The sequence below is a fragment of the Oncorhynchus keta genome, chromosome 11, assembly GCF_023373465.1.
Source record: "Oncorhynchus keta strain PuntledgeMale-10-30-2019 chromosome 11, Oket_V2, whole genome shotgun sequence".
Classification (NCBI taxonomy): Eukaryota; Metazoa; Chordata; class Actinopteri; order Salmoniformes; family Salmonidae; genus Oncorhynchus; species Oncorhynchus keta.
The window spans coordinates 50,877,032-50,895,352 of record NC_068431.1 but is presented as its reverse complement, the minus strand read 5'-3'; the positions used below and the strand labels follow the sequence as shown (position 1 = coordinate 50,895,352).

General features: G+C 46.9%; 1 protein-coding gene and 1 long non-coding RNA gene across 3 annotated transcripts in view; both read right to left on the bottom strand.

Moving 5' to 3' along the window:
- Positions 1–146: 146 nt before the first annotated feature.
- The window catches only part of chm (CHM Rab escort protein), a 34,714-nt gene continuing 16,539 nt past the window's right edge, over positions 147–18,321 (bottom strand). For both annotated transcript variants that reach the window (XM_035781202.2, XM_035781203.2), the window contains exons 9-15: positions 16,281–16,358; positions 10,927–11,031; positions 9,875–9,938; positions 8,548–8,644; positions 6,458–6,571; positions 1,373–1,530; positions 147–1,170 (exon numbers count right to left, since the gene is read on the bottom strand). In XM_035781202.2, the coding sequence (XP_035637095.2) occupies positions 898–1,170; positions 1,373–1,530; positions 6,458–6,571; positions 8,548–8,644; positions 9,875–9,938; positions 10,927–11,031; positions 16,281–16,358 (889 nt within the window). In that variant the 3' untranslated portion in view covers positions 147–897. The remainder of the gene's footprint in view (positions 1,171–1,372; positions 1,531–6,457; positions 6,572–8,547; positions 8,645–9,874; positions 9,939–10,926; positions 11,032–16,280; positions 16,359–18,321) is intronic.
- Positions 1,538–3,139, bottom strand: LOC127906200 (uncharacterized). The gene is made up of 3 exons (XR_008060635.1): positions 3,007–3,139; positions 2,731–2,823; positions 1,538–2,412 (listed from the first exon to the last, which is right to left on the bottom strand). It is a non-coding gene; the product is annotated as an uncharacterized LOC127906200 (long non-coding RNA).

The following is an 18,321-nucleotide window of genomic DNA, read 5'->3' as shown; positions in this document are numbered from 1 at the left end:
CAAAGCCACAGAGCTGGGGCGTGTCATTGGAGCGCTCCGTCTGCTGCTGTTGCCTCTGTTCTGTTATACCTCTCCTCTTCCAATTCAGTTGGAAACTGATCTCCAACTTCACTGTCATATGACTTTGTAAAACGACATACAGGAGCCGTTGTTCGGTAGCACTTTAATGGTTGTCAACCTTTTAAAAAGGATAGTGACAGCGACAATGCACATGAGAGAACAGAGTTGAAATACTCAAGCACATTAAAAGAGACGTGGGGTTCGAGTACAATTGGATGGCGCAGCAGTGTGTGTGAAAACATGCAAGTTGCGTTGCGATGAGGCGTCTTATACTTCCTGTAAGGCCTTAACGCCCAGAAAACCCATTCCAGACATACACAAGAGGCGGGAAACAAAACAGCATCACGTCCTCTCTGGCTGAGCGAAACTCTTAACGTGAGTACAAAAAGGAAAAAGGCAACCATTTCTTTGGGCTCTACGGCAGAGACCCTGATTAAGAACACACATCACAATGCAATGGCTTTTTAGAAAGAACAGCCCCCCCACACACTAAGAAGAACCTTTACATCAACCTCAGGTGAGAGGAAAAATACAGTGAGCAGGCTGCTATATAGTGCCCAGTAAAGAAATGACTCCATTAATATACTGTGCATATCAATGTAAATACTGTATATATGTATGTATATATATATATATATAAATGTCTCTGCAGGTGACCACATCAAGGATGGTGAAGATGATCCCTCTAAGGCTTTCTGGGGATGAGAACGCTATGTGGTTACCAAGACCACAGAGTCCAGCTATGCCTTCAGAGGAGTGCTGACTGACTGCTGTGCATGCCAGGACTCTGAGGCAGAAGGCAGCAGTCTGTTTGTACACGATGGGCGGTGCGAGGGGCTATTCATCGCTGGTGGGGCTCGGCTCATCCCCAGCCCCAGTTTCCGGTGTTACGGAGTCTCCCGCCCCCTTCGTTTCTCCCACTGCTTCCTTTCCCTCCTGCCTCCCAGCGCTCTCTCCTCCTTGGGCACCAGCACCCTCTTCTGGTGCAGCCTCCTCAAAGCCCGGGCCCTCCCCCTGGGGCCCATCCCCATCGTAGATGATGTCCTCGGGGTTGGGGGCCGGGGGGCAGAACTCCTCGTCAGGGAGAAGCTGGCGGAACACTGCCTCGGCCTGGAGAGAGATGACAGACGACGCCGAACACACACACAACAAAGACAGGTGAGGACAACTCAATCTACGCCATCAGCCCCATTGGACAGTACACTTCCAGGCTAGTGACGCAAGTCATCGTGAGCCAATTATTTGCTCAATTTTTAACAATGATAAATGACAGTAAAACATGTATATATATCTCTAGGACATTGTCATTTACCAGTTTGATGGAGTGGTCACTGCCCAGGGCGGTGTCAGGGCTGGCACACACATGTACGTTACTGGGCAGGTCATAGCTGCTCCTGTCCACAGCAGAGGTGTCCCTCATGTTGAAGTACAGGGCCCACAGCACCGTCGGTCCCCTGCTCTCCTCCTCTCCTGGATAGGGGAAGGACCGGCGTCATGAATGTAATGTAGTGTTCAGATTTCTACGGAGAGCCGTGCACGGACAGAAGCCGCACTGAAGAGGAATCATCTGACATTAGTTGAAGTGTTTCGGGAACATATAATGTATGTTACCGCTATACGGATGCAGCTCATGTCTGCCGGTGAAACAAATTCCCTAGAGAACAGGGTATTAGTAACAGTAAGTCACCAAACAATTGAATCATTAACTCAATTCATATTTCCGGGTAGAAATGCTCAGCCATAATGGTGCCAATTTAGTCGTGTAGGAATATTTCCGTCGGTGTTTGAGAAGAGACGGGAACTTAACAGGCTCCTTTCAACACAGCTTATCTGTGGGGAAGCATGATTCCTGTTAATGGGGTGACATTTGGTTTGCCGACAAGGCACATGGGAAAGTGTTTCTTGACACTCTTTGATCGGTCCGTGAGTGAGACTTGAAGCGGTCAAACAAAAACGAGAGAGGATGATTTGGAGCTGCGAGAAGGCTCCTGGTTTTCAAAGCGTAAAAACCGTCATTCTGTATCATTACCCTTTAAAATGTAAGGGACCAAAAAAAAAAAAGGTACCCAAAGAAAGAGAGGGAAAAAGGTGTCAGTCTGAAATGTCAGTGTGGTCATTACCAAAATGTCACACAATTATAATATGTGTTACTTTTCCTGCCTTGGGTAGCAGAGTGATTTAGTTAATTTGGTGAGCAGCAGAGGTGTGGCACCATCAACGTGACGACACTTCAAAAGGCCACCCAACCTCAACATACACCCCTGTCCATCCACACATCCTCTCCATACACCTGACCACATACACCCAACCTCAACATACACCCCTGTCCATCCACACATCCTCTCCATACACCTGACCACATACACCCCTGTCCATCCACACATCCTCCACATACACCCCTCCATACACCTGACCACATCCACACCTCTCCAACACTCAACATACACCCCTGTCCATCCACACATCCTCTCCATACACCTGACCACATACACCCAACCTGTCCATCCACACATCCTCTCCATACACCTGACCACATACACCCCTGTCCAACCTCAACATACACCCCCCTGTCCATCCACACATCCTCTCCATACACCTGACCACATACACCCTCCCTCAACATAAACCTCAACATACACCCCTGTCCATCCACACATCCTCTCCATACACCTGACCACATACACCCCTGTCCATCCACACATCCTCTCCATACACCTGACCACTTACACCCAACCTGTCCATCCACACATCCTCTCCATACACCTGACCACATACACCCCTGTCCATCCACACATCCTCTCCATACACCTGACCACATACACCCCTGTCCATCCACACATCCTCTCCATACACCTGACCACTTACACCCAACCTGTCCATCCACACATCTTCTCCATACACCTGACCACATACACCCCTGTCCATCCACACATCCTCTCCATACACCTGACCACATACACCCAACCTCAACATACACCCCTGTCCATCCACACATCCTCTCCATACACCTGACCACATACACCCAACCTCAACATACACCCCTGTCCATCCACACATCTTCTCCATACACCTGACCACATACACCAACCCAAATGTCCATCCACACATCCTCTCCATACACCTGACCACCTTACACCCAACCTGTCCATCCACACTCACCTCCTCTCCATACACCTGACCAAATACATACACCCAACCTCAACATACACCACCTGTCCATCCACACATCCTGACTCCATACACCTGACCACATACACCCAACCAAATCAAAACATACACCCCTGTCCATCCACACATCCTCTCCATACACCTGACCACATACACCCAACCTACTCACCTGACAAATACACCCCTGTCCATCCACACATCTTCACCTGACCAAATACACAAACAACGACACCTACACCTGACCAAATACACATACACCCCTGACCAAATCCAAACACATCCTCTCCAAATACACAAACTGACCACACACACTCACCTGACCAAATACACAAACAACAACCTGTCCATCCACAACATCCACACTCTCCATACACCTGACCACATACACCCAACCAAATCAAACATACACCCCTCACCTGTCCATCCACACATCCTACTCCATACACCTGACCACATACACAAACCAACCCTGACCAAATCAAAACATACACCCCTGTCCATCCACACATCCTCACCTCCATACACACACACACACACACACACACACACACACACTGACCAAATACACAAACAACGACACCTACACACACAAACAATGACACACACACACACCTGACCAAATACAAACAAAGACACCTACACACACCACACCAAATACACAAACACACACACACACCTGACCAAATACACAAACAATGACACACACACACACACACACACCTGACCAAATACACACCAACGACGTCTTAGTCATCATTGTTTAGTTTTTCCACACAGCCCTGTCACAGATGTGAGAAATGTCAGATTAGCATAGAGCTGTGCTCCTGACGGGGCCCTCTACACGCCTGGAGCTTAACACCCCCAAATATCAGCCACCTCTAACACCCACTGGCTCTCTGCTTGGGCGGCCTGCCACCACACATCAACACACAGTCTCTTCTGGAATGCATTCGTTCTTTAAAAACACCGGATTTCACAAGGCTGCATTGGTTCAAACTCTTTTTCCAATGAAGTGGCTAGAGCAGGATCATCTAGACTAGGAGCCAGTGGGATCCTCTAGAGGAGGAGCCAGTGGGATCCTCTAGAGGAGGAGCCAGTGGGATCATCTAGAGGAGGAGCCAGTGGGATCATCTAGAGGAGGAGCCAGTGGGATCATCTAGAGGAGGAGCCAGTGGGATCATCTAGAGGAGGAGCCAGTGGGATCATCTAGAGGAGGAGCCAGTGGGATCATCTAGAGGAGGAGCCAGTGGGATCATCTAGAGGAGGAGCCAGTGGGATCATCTAGAGGAGGAGCCAGTGGGATCATCTAGAGGAGGAGCCAGTGGGATCATCTAGAGGAGGAGCCAGTGGGATCATCTAGAGGAGGAGCCAGTGGGATCATCTAGAGGAGGAGCCAGTGGGATCATCTAGAGGAGGAGCCAGTGGGATCATCTAGAGTAGGAGCCAGTGGGATCATCTAGAGTAGGAGATAGCCCAATCCAACCTGTCCTCATCCTGCTCATAGATGTGCACCTGCCAGATGTGCACCTGCCCCCGACTGCTCCAGCCCTACCCCTAACCTTCCACAACCTCCACCCCCCCAGAGCCTCTGCTGTGCACCCCTCGCTCCATGTCCCTCTCCAACCCCCCCCGGCAGCACCACACCTCCTACCCAGTGGATGAATGAGGAGCCGCCAGCCAGCCAGGTGACTTTGTCTCTTTGACCTGTTCTGGCCCACTGCTCCCCTTATCTAGTGATTCATCCTCAATAACTCTCACAGTATTTGTTCTGACATTTTAATTAAAATACTACTACCTCATTCCTGTGATAAAAAGGGTGGCGTCACAGAGCACAGCCCCACACTGCACTGCACGGCGCTGGCCTACCACCTGAGAGACTCGTGTACACACAGGCAGGGAGAAAGCAAAATGAAGGAACAGAGACAGAGACAGGGTGAAAGGGAGAGAGATTTTTTTTAAGAGGGAGCAGAAAAAGAGAGATGATGAGTCAGAAAATAGACGTGGTGGTGAAAAGGGAATGAGGATGTCAGAAAGAGAAGAGAAAAGGAGAGGGATCTCAATCACGCCTGTCACTTTCGTGATGACCTTGTCTCACAGCCGTAGAGAAACAGCAATAAAACAACAAATGGCTTGAAGAGGCGATTGTGGATCTCTGTGTTGGTTTCGGACAGAATGGAGCTGCTATTTTAACTGACCTCAACGAGGTTTGAGAAAAGCCATAACCTACCACGGACAAAACCGATCCCCGCCTCGGTAAAAACACAACTGACTACTCCAATATATTAGATTTATCTGCATTAAGTAGCAATAAATGGTTTCAAATCCAAAATGGCAAAAGTTATTGCTTCTCGAGGCAAATTTGTTCCCCATGAGGGAGACAGATTCATAAGTTATGAGTCCAGGCCAAATGGGATGCTGGAGCTAATTAAACATTACATTTCCACTCCATTCCTTGCTAAGTAAATACTGTGACCAATTCTGTTCTGTAGGTAGAAAGCTAGCATGAGGGTTTGCGCTCAGGCTAGAATGAATGGTGGCCGATGTGTGAGAGGGGGGAAAAAATGATCTGTCGCGCTTCAAAAGGTTGGCTACTCACAAAAAGGAAGCACCCAAGGAGGCCAAGATGATCAACTGAGGTACTTCATTTAATCCATGCTCAAAAAGATCCATACTCATGTTCTGTGTGTTAAATGAAAGAAAATGTTTACAAAAAAAAAAAACACAGCTCCATGACAAGTGAGAACCCTAAGGACATAAAGTAGGTCCAGGGAAACATCTCTAGAGGAACATGTTGAAGCAGTATCTCTATAATTCGGCGTAATAAAAGGAGGTTCCGTCCGAGGTCGCGTGCTAATTCGCCATCAAGGAACCAAGCCGAGCCTGACAGAAGGTAATGGGAATCAATGGGACAACGGCCTAACGCCGGTTTGGCACGCAGCCATCAATATCAATCATCTGTATTACTGATGACGTCTTCAAGCAAACCCCGGACAAAATGTCAGCGCATTCTCACCCAACTACAAACTAGCCTGATCTTTCTTCTTTAGGAATGGCTATCACGAGGTACTTAGAACATCTGAGCACATTATTTCGAATCATGTAGTGACAGTGATGTGTGAAGGTGGTGGTATGTAAAATCAAGCCAGGAGAGGGGGGAGAGGTTAGATGGATATTTGAGGGTATAAAAAAGAGGCGGGGTAGGGGGTCAGGTGAGCGTTTCGTACTGTACCTTCTGCAGGTTCCTCTCCAGGACTAGCTGGTGTGTGGAAGAGCCTGGACACCACAGGAGCTAGGTCTTCTCGGGCGGAGCCAGAGGCGGAGGAACATGTCAGGTGCACCAGATCTGTGTGAGGGAGGTAGACGAAGAACACACATACACACACCCGGTGTCAATTAGCCAAGCAGAATATCATTGTTGCGTCATTTAGCAGATGTTGTCCTCCAAGTTCACATCAGCCCGTCTATCCTGTAGCATGTGAGCGGGACCTTCCCTAAAGAGATGGAACATTGTCTAATTACTCTCCACAGTCAGTTCGCGAACAACCTATTCCTTAACACACTGCACAGCTAGGCCATGTCAGTGTCTCCTCCACAGCATGGCTGGGACTCTTCCATGAAAAGTGCCCAGAGAGGATGGGGTTGGAGGGAGCTGGGCTTTGGATGCATGGAGTTTGGACCTCAGAGGGGGGAAGAGGTGGTTTCATCTTCAAAGCGTTCAGCCCCGCTCCTGCAGGGCGGTATTGTGAACACCATGTTAACGGTGGCAGCGCTGGGATCCAGAGAATAGGATCCTGGTCAATCCCAAGAGCTCAAGACAACTGTAGGGCTCTATCTCCTCTCCTTTTTATTCTTTCTCGCAGGTTGACAGGTTTTTTTTTTTGGGGGGGGGGGGTTCAAAAGGAGCAACTACAACAATGGGAACAAGATAGCTCCTGACTGTGCCGTGCTGGCTGGAGGGGGGTGTAGAGGGTGGATGGAGGATACAGGCCTCCCCAGTGGGATGAGAGGTGCGTCATTGGCCAGAGGGTCCATGGAGATGCTGCTCAGAGGACGTATGTGACACTCTACTCACACTGGGACTCTGTCAGCTCAGGGCCCAAACAAAAAAGACCAGGAGAGTTGGGAGGATTACACTGTTGTACAGCAGGGCTGTCCACTGAGACACTTGATGCTCATTCTGTGGAAAACTAAGCTAGCAGATGGAGAATCAGGATGCATATCTGCTGTCTTCAGGCCTTTAAGTTTTAAAGTAGCCAGGGAGAGAAGACTTTACTGTTAAGACAGCTAATTTCATGGCCAAATTTCCATTTGAAAATGGCAAAACACCATTGTTCCCATTGGGTTGCTAGTTCAAATCCCAGGAAACCAAGTTGCCCTTGAGGAAGACACTCGGATCAGATTGGCCTGATATATATATATTCACCAGTATAAATAGATATTCTGTAGACTGTAAACTCTGCAAGTATCATTCAATGCAGATGAATGGTTTACCTTATGTGTGTGTGTGTGTGTGTGTGTGTGTGTGTCGCAGGCCTGTCAAGCTCATCATCATCTTATGATTGCAACTGATCCACTCAGGTAGAACTACATTACTTAAGGGATGCTACAGCTATCCATCTCCATCCTCTCTCTCTTTCTCTCTCACACACACACACACACACACACACACACTAGGAGCAATGGCTTCACTTCACAATTCCATCATTCCAGACTCTATTCCTAGAGTGAGGGAGTGGACTTCTGCTGATTACTCCCCTCTCGCCCACCCCACCTCCCCTATGGAGATGGAGATGGTCACTGGGCAGCTGTCACCATTGCTCATCTATCTAAGTATGATGACTGACTGGGAAATAATACCGGGATTGCTAAAAACAATAACACTCATAAATAACACTACGGTTAACGATGGAATCATCATCATCGTCGTCGTTGATACTGGAGCCACAATTCAAAGGGAAAACCGGGTCATATTTCCAGCTGTCTGAACGACTGATTCAGTGACCCGGTAAAGCAGCAGCAGTTTGACCCAAAGCTCTGTACACACACAGGAGATGGAATGTTCAGAGGCGCTATCATTCACTCACCCCACTACTCTCAATCTTGGTTTTCAGTCTCATTTCATCTATTAATTCTAGTCTGCCTTACAACCCTGATGTCAGCTAGTCCGCCAGAACTGCCTCCTCTAAGCATCGTGGAATCACCTTTCTAAAACAACGGCCCTCTATGTAGATGGCGCTGCCTAATAAGACCCCCCTTACCCCCTGTCCCGGGCAGTGGGTGGGTGAGTGGGGTGAGTGGCCGGGGTGCAGCTGGACTCACAGGTGTCTAGCATGCAGGTCATGGTGGAAGAGCAGAGCTCTATGATACGGACCAGGGGACCACCAGGCTCCACGGGAGGCACAGTGACCAGGGAGATCTACAGTGCATATAGAGACAAGACAGGTACATTAGACAGACAGGTACGTTAGACAGACCGACAGAGTTGAACCACACAAAGTGCAATGCTTCCGTAAGGCACTCACACACACAGCCCTAATGAAGTGTGCAAGACAATCCTAAAGCCTATTACCAAACTGCAGTTCTAAGTAATGGGATCCCTGTAATCCTTTTATATGAATCCCCTGGATGTTATTATAATGTCCTTTCTGGCTGGAGCAGAAGTGAAATCACTCCTTTTTAATCAAGTGGACAAATTTAAGGAAGGAAAGTCAGTTTCTCCCATGAGGGGAAAAGCAGGGGACAGAGACAGCCAGGGCCAATCTCCCCCTTGTATCTGCCTCGGTCCACACTGTCATTCCACAGGACCATCCAACAGCTAATTACAAAAGAGACCATATTTAATTACGTTTTGTCACACAGTCATGTAATATTCCATTTCCACACTGTGTCAAGACACAGAAATTAATTTCATATTCTCCCCACTACCTAATGAGCAGAAATTACACACGGTTTTCCCTCTGTCCTTTGTGAGTGATATTCAAAGCCGGATTTCAGCCGGGGAGAGAGAAAAAAAAACTTGTGCCATGAAAGAAGGGATGAAAATTCAATGGATATATTCTCTTTATGCAGACACATTAGGGGAATTGGATTGATCAGATTTCATTCAACGTGTTCTATGCCATTATTCCATGTTTTTCATATCCATATCGAAGACTGGCACTCAAATTAGCGTACCTAATGCTAGCATGTCAATTCCCATTCTCCAGCCGGTAGGATTATTTTATCAAATTCCAAACCAGTCACAACAAACAGCATTAGGGGGGCTTTCATTGAACTGGTTACTTTTTCCACAATTTATTTGGAGATCTTAAAAACGGTAGACAGCCGCACGTCAGAACTATTGTAGTGATCTCCCAAATTAGCTTTGATGTTTTGCTGTTTCTGCGCTGAGAACTTGAACGCGGACCAAGAATCTATACAAATGTGATAGAGCATAAAATATAATGTAATGCAAAACAACAGGAGTAGCAAAAAGTGCAGGCTCGGCAGGAATACCGCTAAGCCACACTGGATATCTGAATAGCATTTAAATGTATTTTGTGCTTGTAAAGGGGGTGGGGGGGGGGGGGGTCCCTTTGAATATGTCAAAACATCTCTTTGTGTGGGACACAGGATAGGGGACGAGCCATATGGAGAACAGAACAACCTGCTGTTCAGAATCGGATGGCAGAATTGACCGGTCTGTGATGAGGACCGCTCTGGATATCTGCCTGTGAAAAGAGAGAGGATGGATGAAAGCGAGGAAGGGGCAGGGGGGGGGGGGCACAACAGTAGGAGAGAGAAAAAAAAAACAGCAGCACCAATATTATTAGATTATTACAGCACTGTTTTCCTTTCTTGTTTTTTGGGGGGGGGGTTTTTGCGGTAGATTTTGGCTGTGAGACAGTCCAGTCTGGGCCTTGCTACAACAGAACAGTGGCCGGGTTGGTTCTGGCCGGGCCCGGCCCAGTCATTCTGCGCTGCTGTCTTTAAGAGCATTAGTCATGCTTTAATTGGGGTCAGTGGTGTAAATGTCAAGGTCTCCATTGACGGAGGCAGGCAGCGGTGTGGCGAGCAGAGCAGAGCAGAGCAGAGCAGAGCAGAGCAGAGCAAAGCAGAGCAGAGCAAAGCAGAGCAAAGCAGAGCAAAGCAGAGCAGAGCAAAGCAGAGCAGAGCAAAGCAGAGCAGAGCAGAGCAGAGCAAAGCAGAGCAGAGCAGAGCAGAGCAAAGCAGAGCAGAGCAGAGCAAAGCAGAGCAAAGCAGAGCAAAGCAGAGCAAAGCAGAGCTAAGCAGAGCAAAGCAAAGCAGAGCAAAGCTAAGCAGAGCAAAGCTAAGCAGAGCAAAGCAGAGCAGAGCAAAGCAGAGCAGAGCAAAGCAGAGCAGAGCAAAGCAGAGCAGAGCAAAGCAGAGCAGAGCAAAGCAGAGCAGAGCAGAGCCCAGTCACCTGCAGCCAGGTCTGTGGTGTGTGTCTGGGATAATCAGCCCTTTCACCATGACACCACTGAAACTGTCCTACCACACAAAAGACCTGAGGAAAGATGCCCCCCTTATCGGCACAGAGACCCCTTCTCACAAGTTGACTTCAGGAGAAATGTCACCTCTATGGAGGCTTTGCACTGTTCTCACTAAATTCATGTGCTGCCTGAAACTGTAGGTGAGACCAGTATCAATGGCTAGGTAGAGAAGGTGCTGAGGAGCAGTATTGGGAGCCACTCTCACCTGGAATCCGTGTTCTTCCTCTGGTCTGCCCCGATGTAGCCATCCTCCACCACAAAGTGACTGCAGCTAATTCTCTGACCATGAGTGTCAATCACAGCTTTGCACCTGGAACAAGGGGAAGAAAAAAAATCATTAAAAAGTAACTGTCCCGTGTTTCAAGATGTTTATGAAATATGACCAAAAATGTATTACAATATGAGTGAAATAGTTTTATAATTATTTAAAATGAATTAATAACTTTTTAAATGATTTTATATTAAGTGTGTCACCCGCACCTGCTAATAACCCATCTGCAACTGCCCGACTAAACACGGTGTACAAACTCTTTCCATCACATGGACTGACAAGGTGAATCTAGTTGAAATCTGTGATCCCTTATTGATGTCACTTGTTAAATCCACTTCAATCAGTGTAGATGAAGGGGAGAAGACAGGTTAAAGAAGGATTTTTAAGCCTTGAGACAGTGATTGTGTATATGTGTGCCATTCAGCGGGTGAATGGGCAAGACAAAAGATTGAAGTGCCTTTGAACGGGGTAACAAGTGCCAGGCACACCGGTTTGAGAGTGTCAAGAACTGAAACGATGCTGGGTTTTTCGTGGTCCACCACCCAAAGGACATCCAGCCATCTAGACACAACTGCGGGAAGCATTGGAGTCAACATGGTTCCCAGTGGAACGCTTTCGACACCTTGTAGAGTCCATGCCCCGACAAATTGAGGCTGTTCTGAGTAGGAAGGCGTTCCTAATGTTTTGTACACTCAGTTGTATGCCAGTGAAAATCGGAGGCCTGCACCCGATTCTAACCCGCAAATAGAGAAAATGTACAGTTCCCAATTTGTCCGATTTGCCTCAGTGGGACGACGTTAACTTTTTCTGCCTAAGTCCCAAAAGCATTTGGTGATTGGCGTGTATTTGGCACTCATACAGTTAGGCCCTAAAGCTTAGGCTTACACACGAATGCCAGATACAAAATAATGAAAGAAAAACCTCAAAATGTAGCCTACAGATATGAATTGCACTAAAACCATACATTTCTGGATTTTCTTTTTATGCATCGTTTTATTTATTCAACCCGCCCACCACCTACCTACCAGCCGCCCTTCATCCACACAATATTTCATGACCCTAAAACCGCCCCACGGATTTAACAGCGGGGACTGTGGCTTATGAGTCCACCGTGAACAAAATGGCGTGGGCGTATTACAGGTCCTCAGGAGTATGCCAGAAATATGTTGCTTAAGTCTGCAGATGCGGTTTTGATTTGCATTTATTGAGTGGTGTCGGATACGACTTGTCCCTGACACCTCCCCCCGGATTAGAAAGGTCCCAAAGCTTCTGCGCATATTCGGATCAAGTTCTGTGCATGTGTTTCTTTACCTATACATTACGGACACATTTCTTTGGTCTCCTTCCCTTCACATTTCTCACAGTCAATCATGAATGATAATTCTTCTAAGTTTTACCAGTGAAACGGCCATGCAGCATCTACATACCATCCATTTGATCTCAAATCGGTTTCTGGGGATATGCATTTAGAGTTATACAGTGAAGTAGCGTACAGTGTTGTTTTGAATGATGTACAGTGAGCGCGTTATAGCATATTGTGTTAAAGGGACATTTCTCTAAATGTCTACTTCATATTCATCACCTCCAGCATCAACATATGTGAAAATGACGCGTTTCTATGTTTCGTTGGGGGGGGGGGGATAAACACTAATGATGTCATCAATGTGCGTCACGATTTTAACTAATTACGAGTAGAAATTGCCCGCTAATTGGTTGATGTAATTGGAAACACTTGTTTTCCTCTGTTGTTTTTTTTACTACAAAACATAGAAAAGCCATATTCACATATGTTGATGTTGGGGTGGTGCTGTTTGAAAAATGGTGAAATTTCACCTTGAACAAACTAACAGCCTCCCTGTGTATTTTGCCTAGTGGTGCGCGCTGTTGAGTTTTGGCCACATGAAAGAAAAAAATGTAGTGGTGTTTTTTTATTACAGTAACGTTATATTCTGTCATTGTGTGATCTTGCAGACATTGATTCAGCTTTGATCGAACTTCAATATTTATTATTCATTGACAGCCATTCCCCAGAGTAGCCGGTTTTCTGAGTATTTTTTTTTTATTTAAATTTAAATTGAACCTTTATTTAACTACCCAAGTCAGTTAAAGAACATATTCTTATTTACAGGGAACAGTGGGGTAACTGCCTTGTTCAGGGGCAAAACGACAGATTTTGTTAACCTTGTCAGCTCGGGGATTTGATCCAGCAACCTTTCGTTTACTGGCCCAGCGCTTTAACCACTAGGCTCCCTGCCGCCCCAGTAGAGCAGAGACGTGTGCGTAAAGTAGAGAATAAACAAATAAACACATGCGCAGAACATGATCAGAAGCGTCGGGACCTTTAGTCCGGGGGAAAAAAATGGCCAACACAAAAATAAACACTCCATTGTTATACCAAACACCTTTACCGACCTGAGCTGTATGCTTCATGAGATGGTATTAATTAATGACCTTTGTCAAGAAAGGGAAAACAGTTGGCATCTGTGCCTCAGAACATTACAGCCTATAGTCCAGCACAAATGAGAAGGATTGTTTTGGCAGCTTCTCAATGCACCACCGTCGAAACAAATACAAATGGCCTGGGCTGATTCATTAATCTTTGTAAGAAAAGCCAGAGTTGAATACGTTCTCTTTTTTTTTGTCCAAACAATGCAAGCACAAAACAGAACCCAAAACATTGGCCAGATTGGTGCAATCTGTGAGTTAGCCAGTGCGAGCGAGGTGAGGCTAGGAGAGGCAGGATGAGGGGAGGCGAGCCTCTGAGCCCCCAGTCCTGGGCAGCAGCAGTGTGACCTTCCTGCGTTGCTCCTCTCCGACAGAGGGGGAACGGTGGGGAATCTGTCTGCTTGTTATGTCAAGAGTTATAAATGTGCTTTATAGGGCTCATTATCCAAACTAATGGGCTTGGGGTGACATCCTTGAAATGGACTTTCACAACACAATAAAGGAGAAGGCAAGCGGCACTCCAAAACGCTCGCTCCCACCCCCCTCCAAACCGCACCCCTCCGAATAATCCTCACCTAGGAGAGATTGACTGCAGGATGGACTGTTTATGTAAATGAAGATTTATTTACTAGGAGGGGGCTTGGCAGTGGGAGCTGGCAGTTCAAATCAATCCTAAACCAATGGAGTGGGATATGGGATATAGGAGACGGGATACAGGCCACAACCTTCACATCCCTGAGAGAACACCCACGGTTTTTGAAGCAAAAAAAAAACGCATCCTGGAAAGTACCTTTCACGAGTGCAATATATCTAAATAAACATAACTAATATTTTCGATCTTAAATAGGATGATCAAGTAAATGTGCCTCAACACTAAATGTATATCCCCTGTTATCCGCACACCTGGAAGCATAGCCTGAGCCGAGACATTAAAAAAAAGGTCCAGCTTGGACCTAACATCTAATAGTATGATTACAGTCTCCCTACCCACAAGGCCACGGCAGGCTTTATTGATCAGAACTGTAGTTCATAAACAGTGTTCATACATAGCATTCACGGTCACAGCCTTATACACAGCCATGAACAGTTACGACTTTGATAAACATCTCAACTGGAAGGAACTCTTTACTTTGGCCAAGTGAAACAAACTAACCCCCCCGCATGACTTACCGGACATGACTGTCACAGGCAAGTTCTCCTCTGTTGAAAGTGACTAGGATCAAAGTGCATTAAGACTAAGGGATGGATAGTGACAGGAGTGAAGCGGCTGGTCAGTGGAGTCAGGAGAGACAGGCAGACAGGCAGTGCAGGTGTCTGCTGTAGTAGTGTGGAGGAGCAGGTCCAGGACAGGACAGACGAGTGGCAGCTGGGATGTTAGGTCACATCATCCACTGCTGGTGCTGCATTATTAATCTCCCTCTACCCTTTTCAGCTTTATGTATGTAATAAGAGGAGACATAAGGAGGTAATTTATGACGCCGGGGAAATTAAAATCATTGTTCAGCCTGGCAGACACCTTGCCAGTTTTTTCCACCTTCGCAAAACTTTTCCCCCCACTGATGATGTATTAGGCTTGCCTTGGAACAAGGAGCAGTGGACACCTGTGCGGCGCACGTGGAGAACAGCGCTGGCCCTCTCGGCCACGCCTCACCGCTCGTTTATGGACTTCTCTCTAGCGCTGACTGACATGGCATTGGATCAGCTCCAAACTGAAACGCCGTTCACACAGAAAACTAGGAGAGACTGGGACTGGTTCTGACTCGGGTCTGTGCCTTAGCACATATCAATGTGTTAAAAATGGCGCTTTGACTAGAGGGGACCAGTCAGTGTGTGGCGTGCATTAGGCGTCGCAGAGCGCTGGGTAGTAAGTAGATAAAAACCATGAACCACGAGCACTCTAGGAAATCCCAACCGGCTGCACGTGGATACGTCAAATGAAAAAGAAAGCCGTAACCAAAGACTTGAGTACCATTAGCATTTTGCACAAAGAGGAACACATTATCAAAGGAACTGCACTTTCCAGTCTGAGGTCCCAGAAGGCAGTATTTCCCCAATGGCCAACATCAGAGACCGGCTGTAGAGACAGGGGCTGGGAGTTTCAGTCTTTGGGCCGAGTATTAGAGCGAGAGAGAGAGAGAGCACATACAGTATTACTCCTCACGACACTGCTCCACCACAAGATTCCTGGCCCCCAGGGTCACCCACCACCAAGATGAAAGAATCTCAATATCGAGCCTTCCAAAAAAAAAAACTAATCTAACCTAGTTTATGACAACAATCTACCTTTGAAACTCATTAAAAGGGCTTTCTAGTAGGGCCTGACGCACATTATCAGCGCAGATTAATCAAGGGAGACTGGAGATGAACTCTCATTTTTTAAGAGGCAGTAACAGAGGGCTTTTTTGTCTTCAGATGAAAATCAATTAGTGGAGGTAAGGCCACGAGGAAAAACCAGCATCACTCATCGCCAGCCCAAGTGGCAGGGCCTGTGATTTGTCTTCCGAGCTTGGCTGCTTCAGGTGGGGGGTGGGGGGGTTTGGTTCTCCCGTCTCCCAGAGAATTAATTTCGTATCTATATTCCGGACCCCGTCTTCTTTCCTTGTTTTGGAGGACCACATACACAAATTACTTCTAATCGAGGTTGCTCCCTGATTGGAGGGCTGGAACAAAGGGGCTTGACGAGAACAGGGCAGCTTTTTTGTTATCTCAGCCCTGAACACAAATCCATCTCTCTTTTACTGCTTTGTTCTCACTTTTTTTTTGTTCTCACACTTCTTTATTGTGGAGGGGGAGGGGAGAGGACTGGTGTGTGTGTTGTGGTGAATTGGCCATGGAATACTCACTTGCCGGACTCCTTGTCCAGAACCAGACACTGAACTGAGTGGCGAAGACAATAGATCCCTCCAAAGACAGCACACATCCTGAGAAGAATACACAAAAGAGACAAGTCCTTTAAGACAGTGGCCAGTCAGTGAATAAACATATAGGATATTCACTGCAATGCATTATAAAATACTCCAAAATGTGTATTTGACAAATAATTGTAACTTTTTTCAAATCACCTCAAACAACTTAATGATGGTGACAATTACATATAAAAACTGTGGATGATCCTTGCTTTGGCAAAACTTTGCAAAAATCATGTGTACTTGGGTTGAATTACTTTGAAGTAAAACAGTGGCGAACGCAGTGCAGACTGTGCGCTTTGGCCAGGTTAATGTGCGCTCCCACCCACAGAGACGCAGCTGCATACAGACAGCACAGGTCTATGATCCTGGCACGGGCTCTTTCAACACAGTGGGAATAACGGAGAGAGATGGCTGGGGTTTAAGGGAGCTCTGCCAGCTGTGACGGACCGGGGAGAGCAGGTCGAGAGAAAACAGAGGGAGGAATGGAGAGGAGGGACCAAGACACGCCTACCTCACAGACAACCACCACCGTTGCTCCAAAAAAAGGTTTGTACCTGCCCCATAGATGAATTACCAGACATGGCATCTTAATAAAACATCAAGAGAATAAAACTCACAGGCAATCATCCAGGCCCATCGCATGGCCTCTACAGAACCCCATTCAGACGCCAGGGAACCCCTTTTGATGTCATTAACCCTAACTGACAGACGTTTAAGCTGATATTACTCTAATTAACTGGCCGCTGTCTGTCCCAATGATGCCATCCCCCGGCTGAAAAGGCGCCGTTGAAGCGCGGCCGGCCCTGACTCGCCCCCCCCCCTTTGGCATCTGCGACATCACTCTGCATCGCTGCTAAATTAACAGTTGTGAAAATCTGGGACCCCTCTGAGCCCCCGGTCTTTATAGCCTCTAAATGGCATTTCAGTTCCTATCAAGGCGGGAATCAGGGGACGTGATTTTTTAATACGGTGGCAAAACAATAGGGGCCATTAATAGCCGAACTCCGTGACAGTGCGCTCGGCGATGATTTATGAGTTTGTGTATAATTTGATTACGCTATTAATTCCACTGATTACAGCTGTAGCTAGTGTGGAGAAGGTCACATCCAAAATAAATCTTCGACAACCCTCCTCTCCCCTCTCATACAAAACAACTGCCTCCAACTAGTTATTTCTGTAATTAAAAGGTAATGTAACAAGAGCAGAAATAAGCTCGAGGCTCTAGCGGCAGTATCTCAAGCAAGGCAGAAATAAATAGAACAGCCTTAGAAAAAGGCTGGCAGTTCACATTTTCTTGACAACTCAATCCCATACCTTAGACGATGGCAGAGAACGCATTTACAAGTTTACACTGGACGTGTCCACCTCTAGGTCTTGAATCGCTGCAGTGTTCGCTAGACTTCTCATCTCATAGTCATGACATTGACGTCCGGGGGTGTTTCTCTCAACCTTTGACAAACCTGTAGGGCCAGCAAGTGCTGTGCATACCTCCTCCTCCGATGGAGAAATGCTTGAAAAAAATTATACATTCGGGTTCCTTTACAGTTCAGAGATAAATCTGTAAAGTGTACGAGAGAGTGGGTGTATTGAGGAGCACTGCTTAGCAATACAGTGTGCTTCAAGCTCACTTTGAGTCTCCTGTAGATGTTCCAGTGCTGAACTAAGCCCAGACTCAACCCTTAGAAGACCCGGTGGAAGAGAGGGTTCTGTAGATGCATACATTCTTCCACCACGGCCAAGCAGGAGAAAAGGGTGGGAGGTTTTAAAAGGGTCCTGGATTTCAGATGCTTTTCAGATGCTCTTCAGAGGGTTTTACCGGCAGTCACGGACGTGGACAATAAATCCTCACCATGTCCAGGACACGCTAAACAAACAAAATTACAGTGCGTACACAGAGCACTTACCTGTCAAAATCATTGCTGGAAGATTCTGCTGTAATCTGGGGAGCTGGGAGGCAGAGTGGGGGGCTAATGGT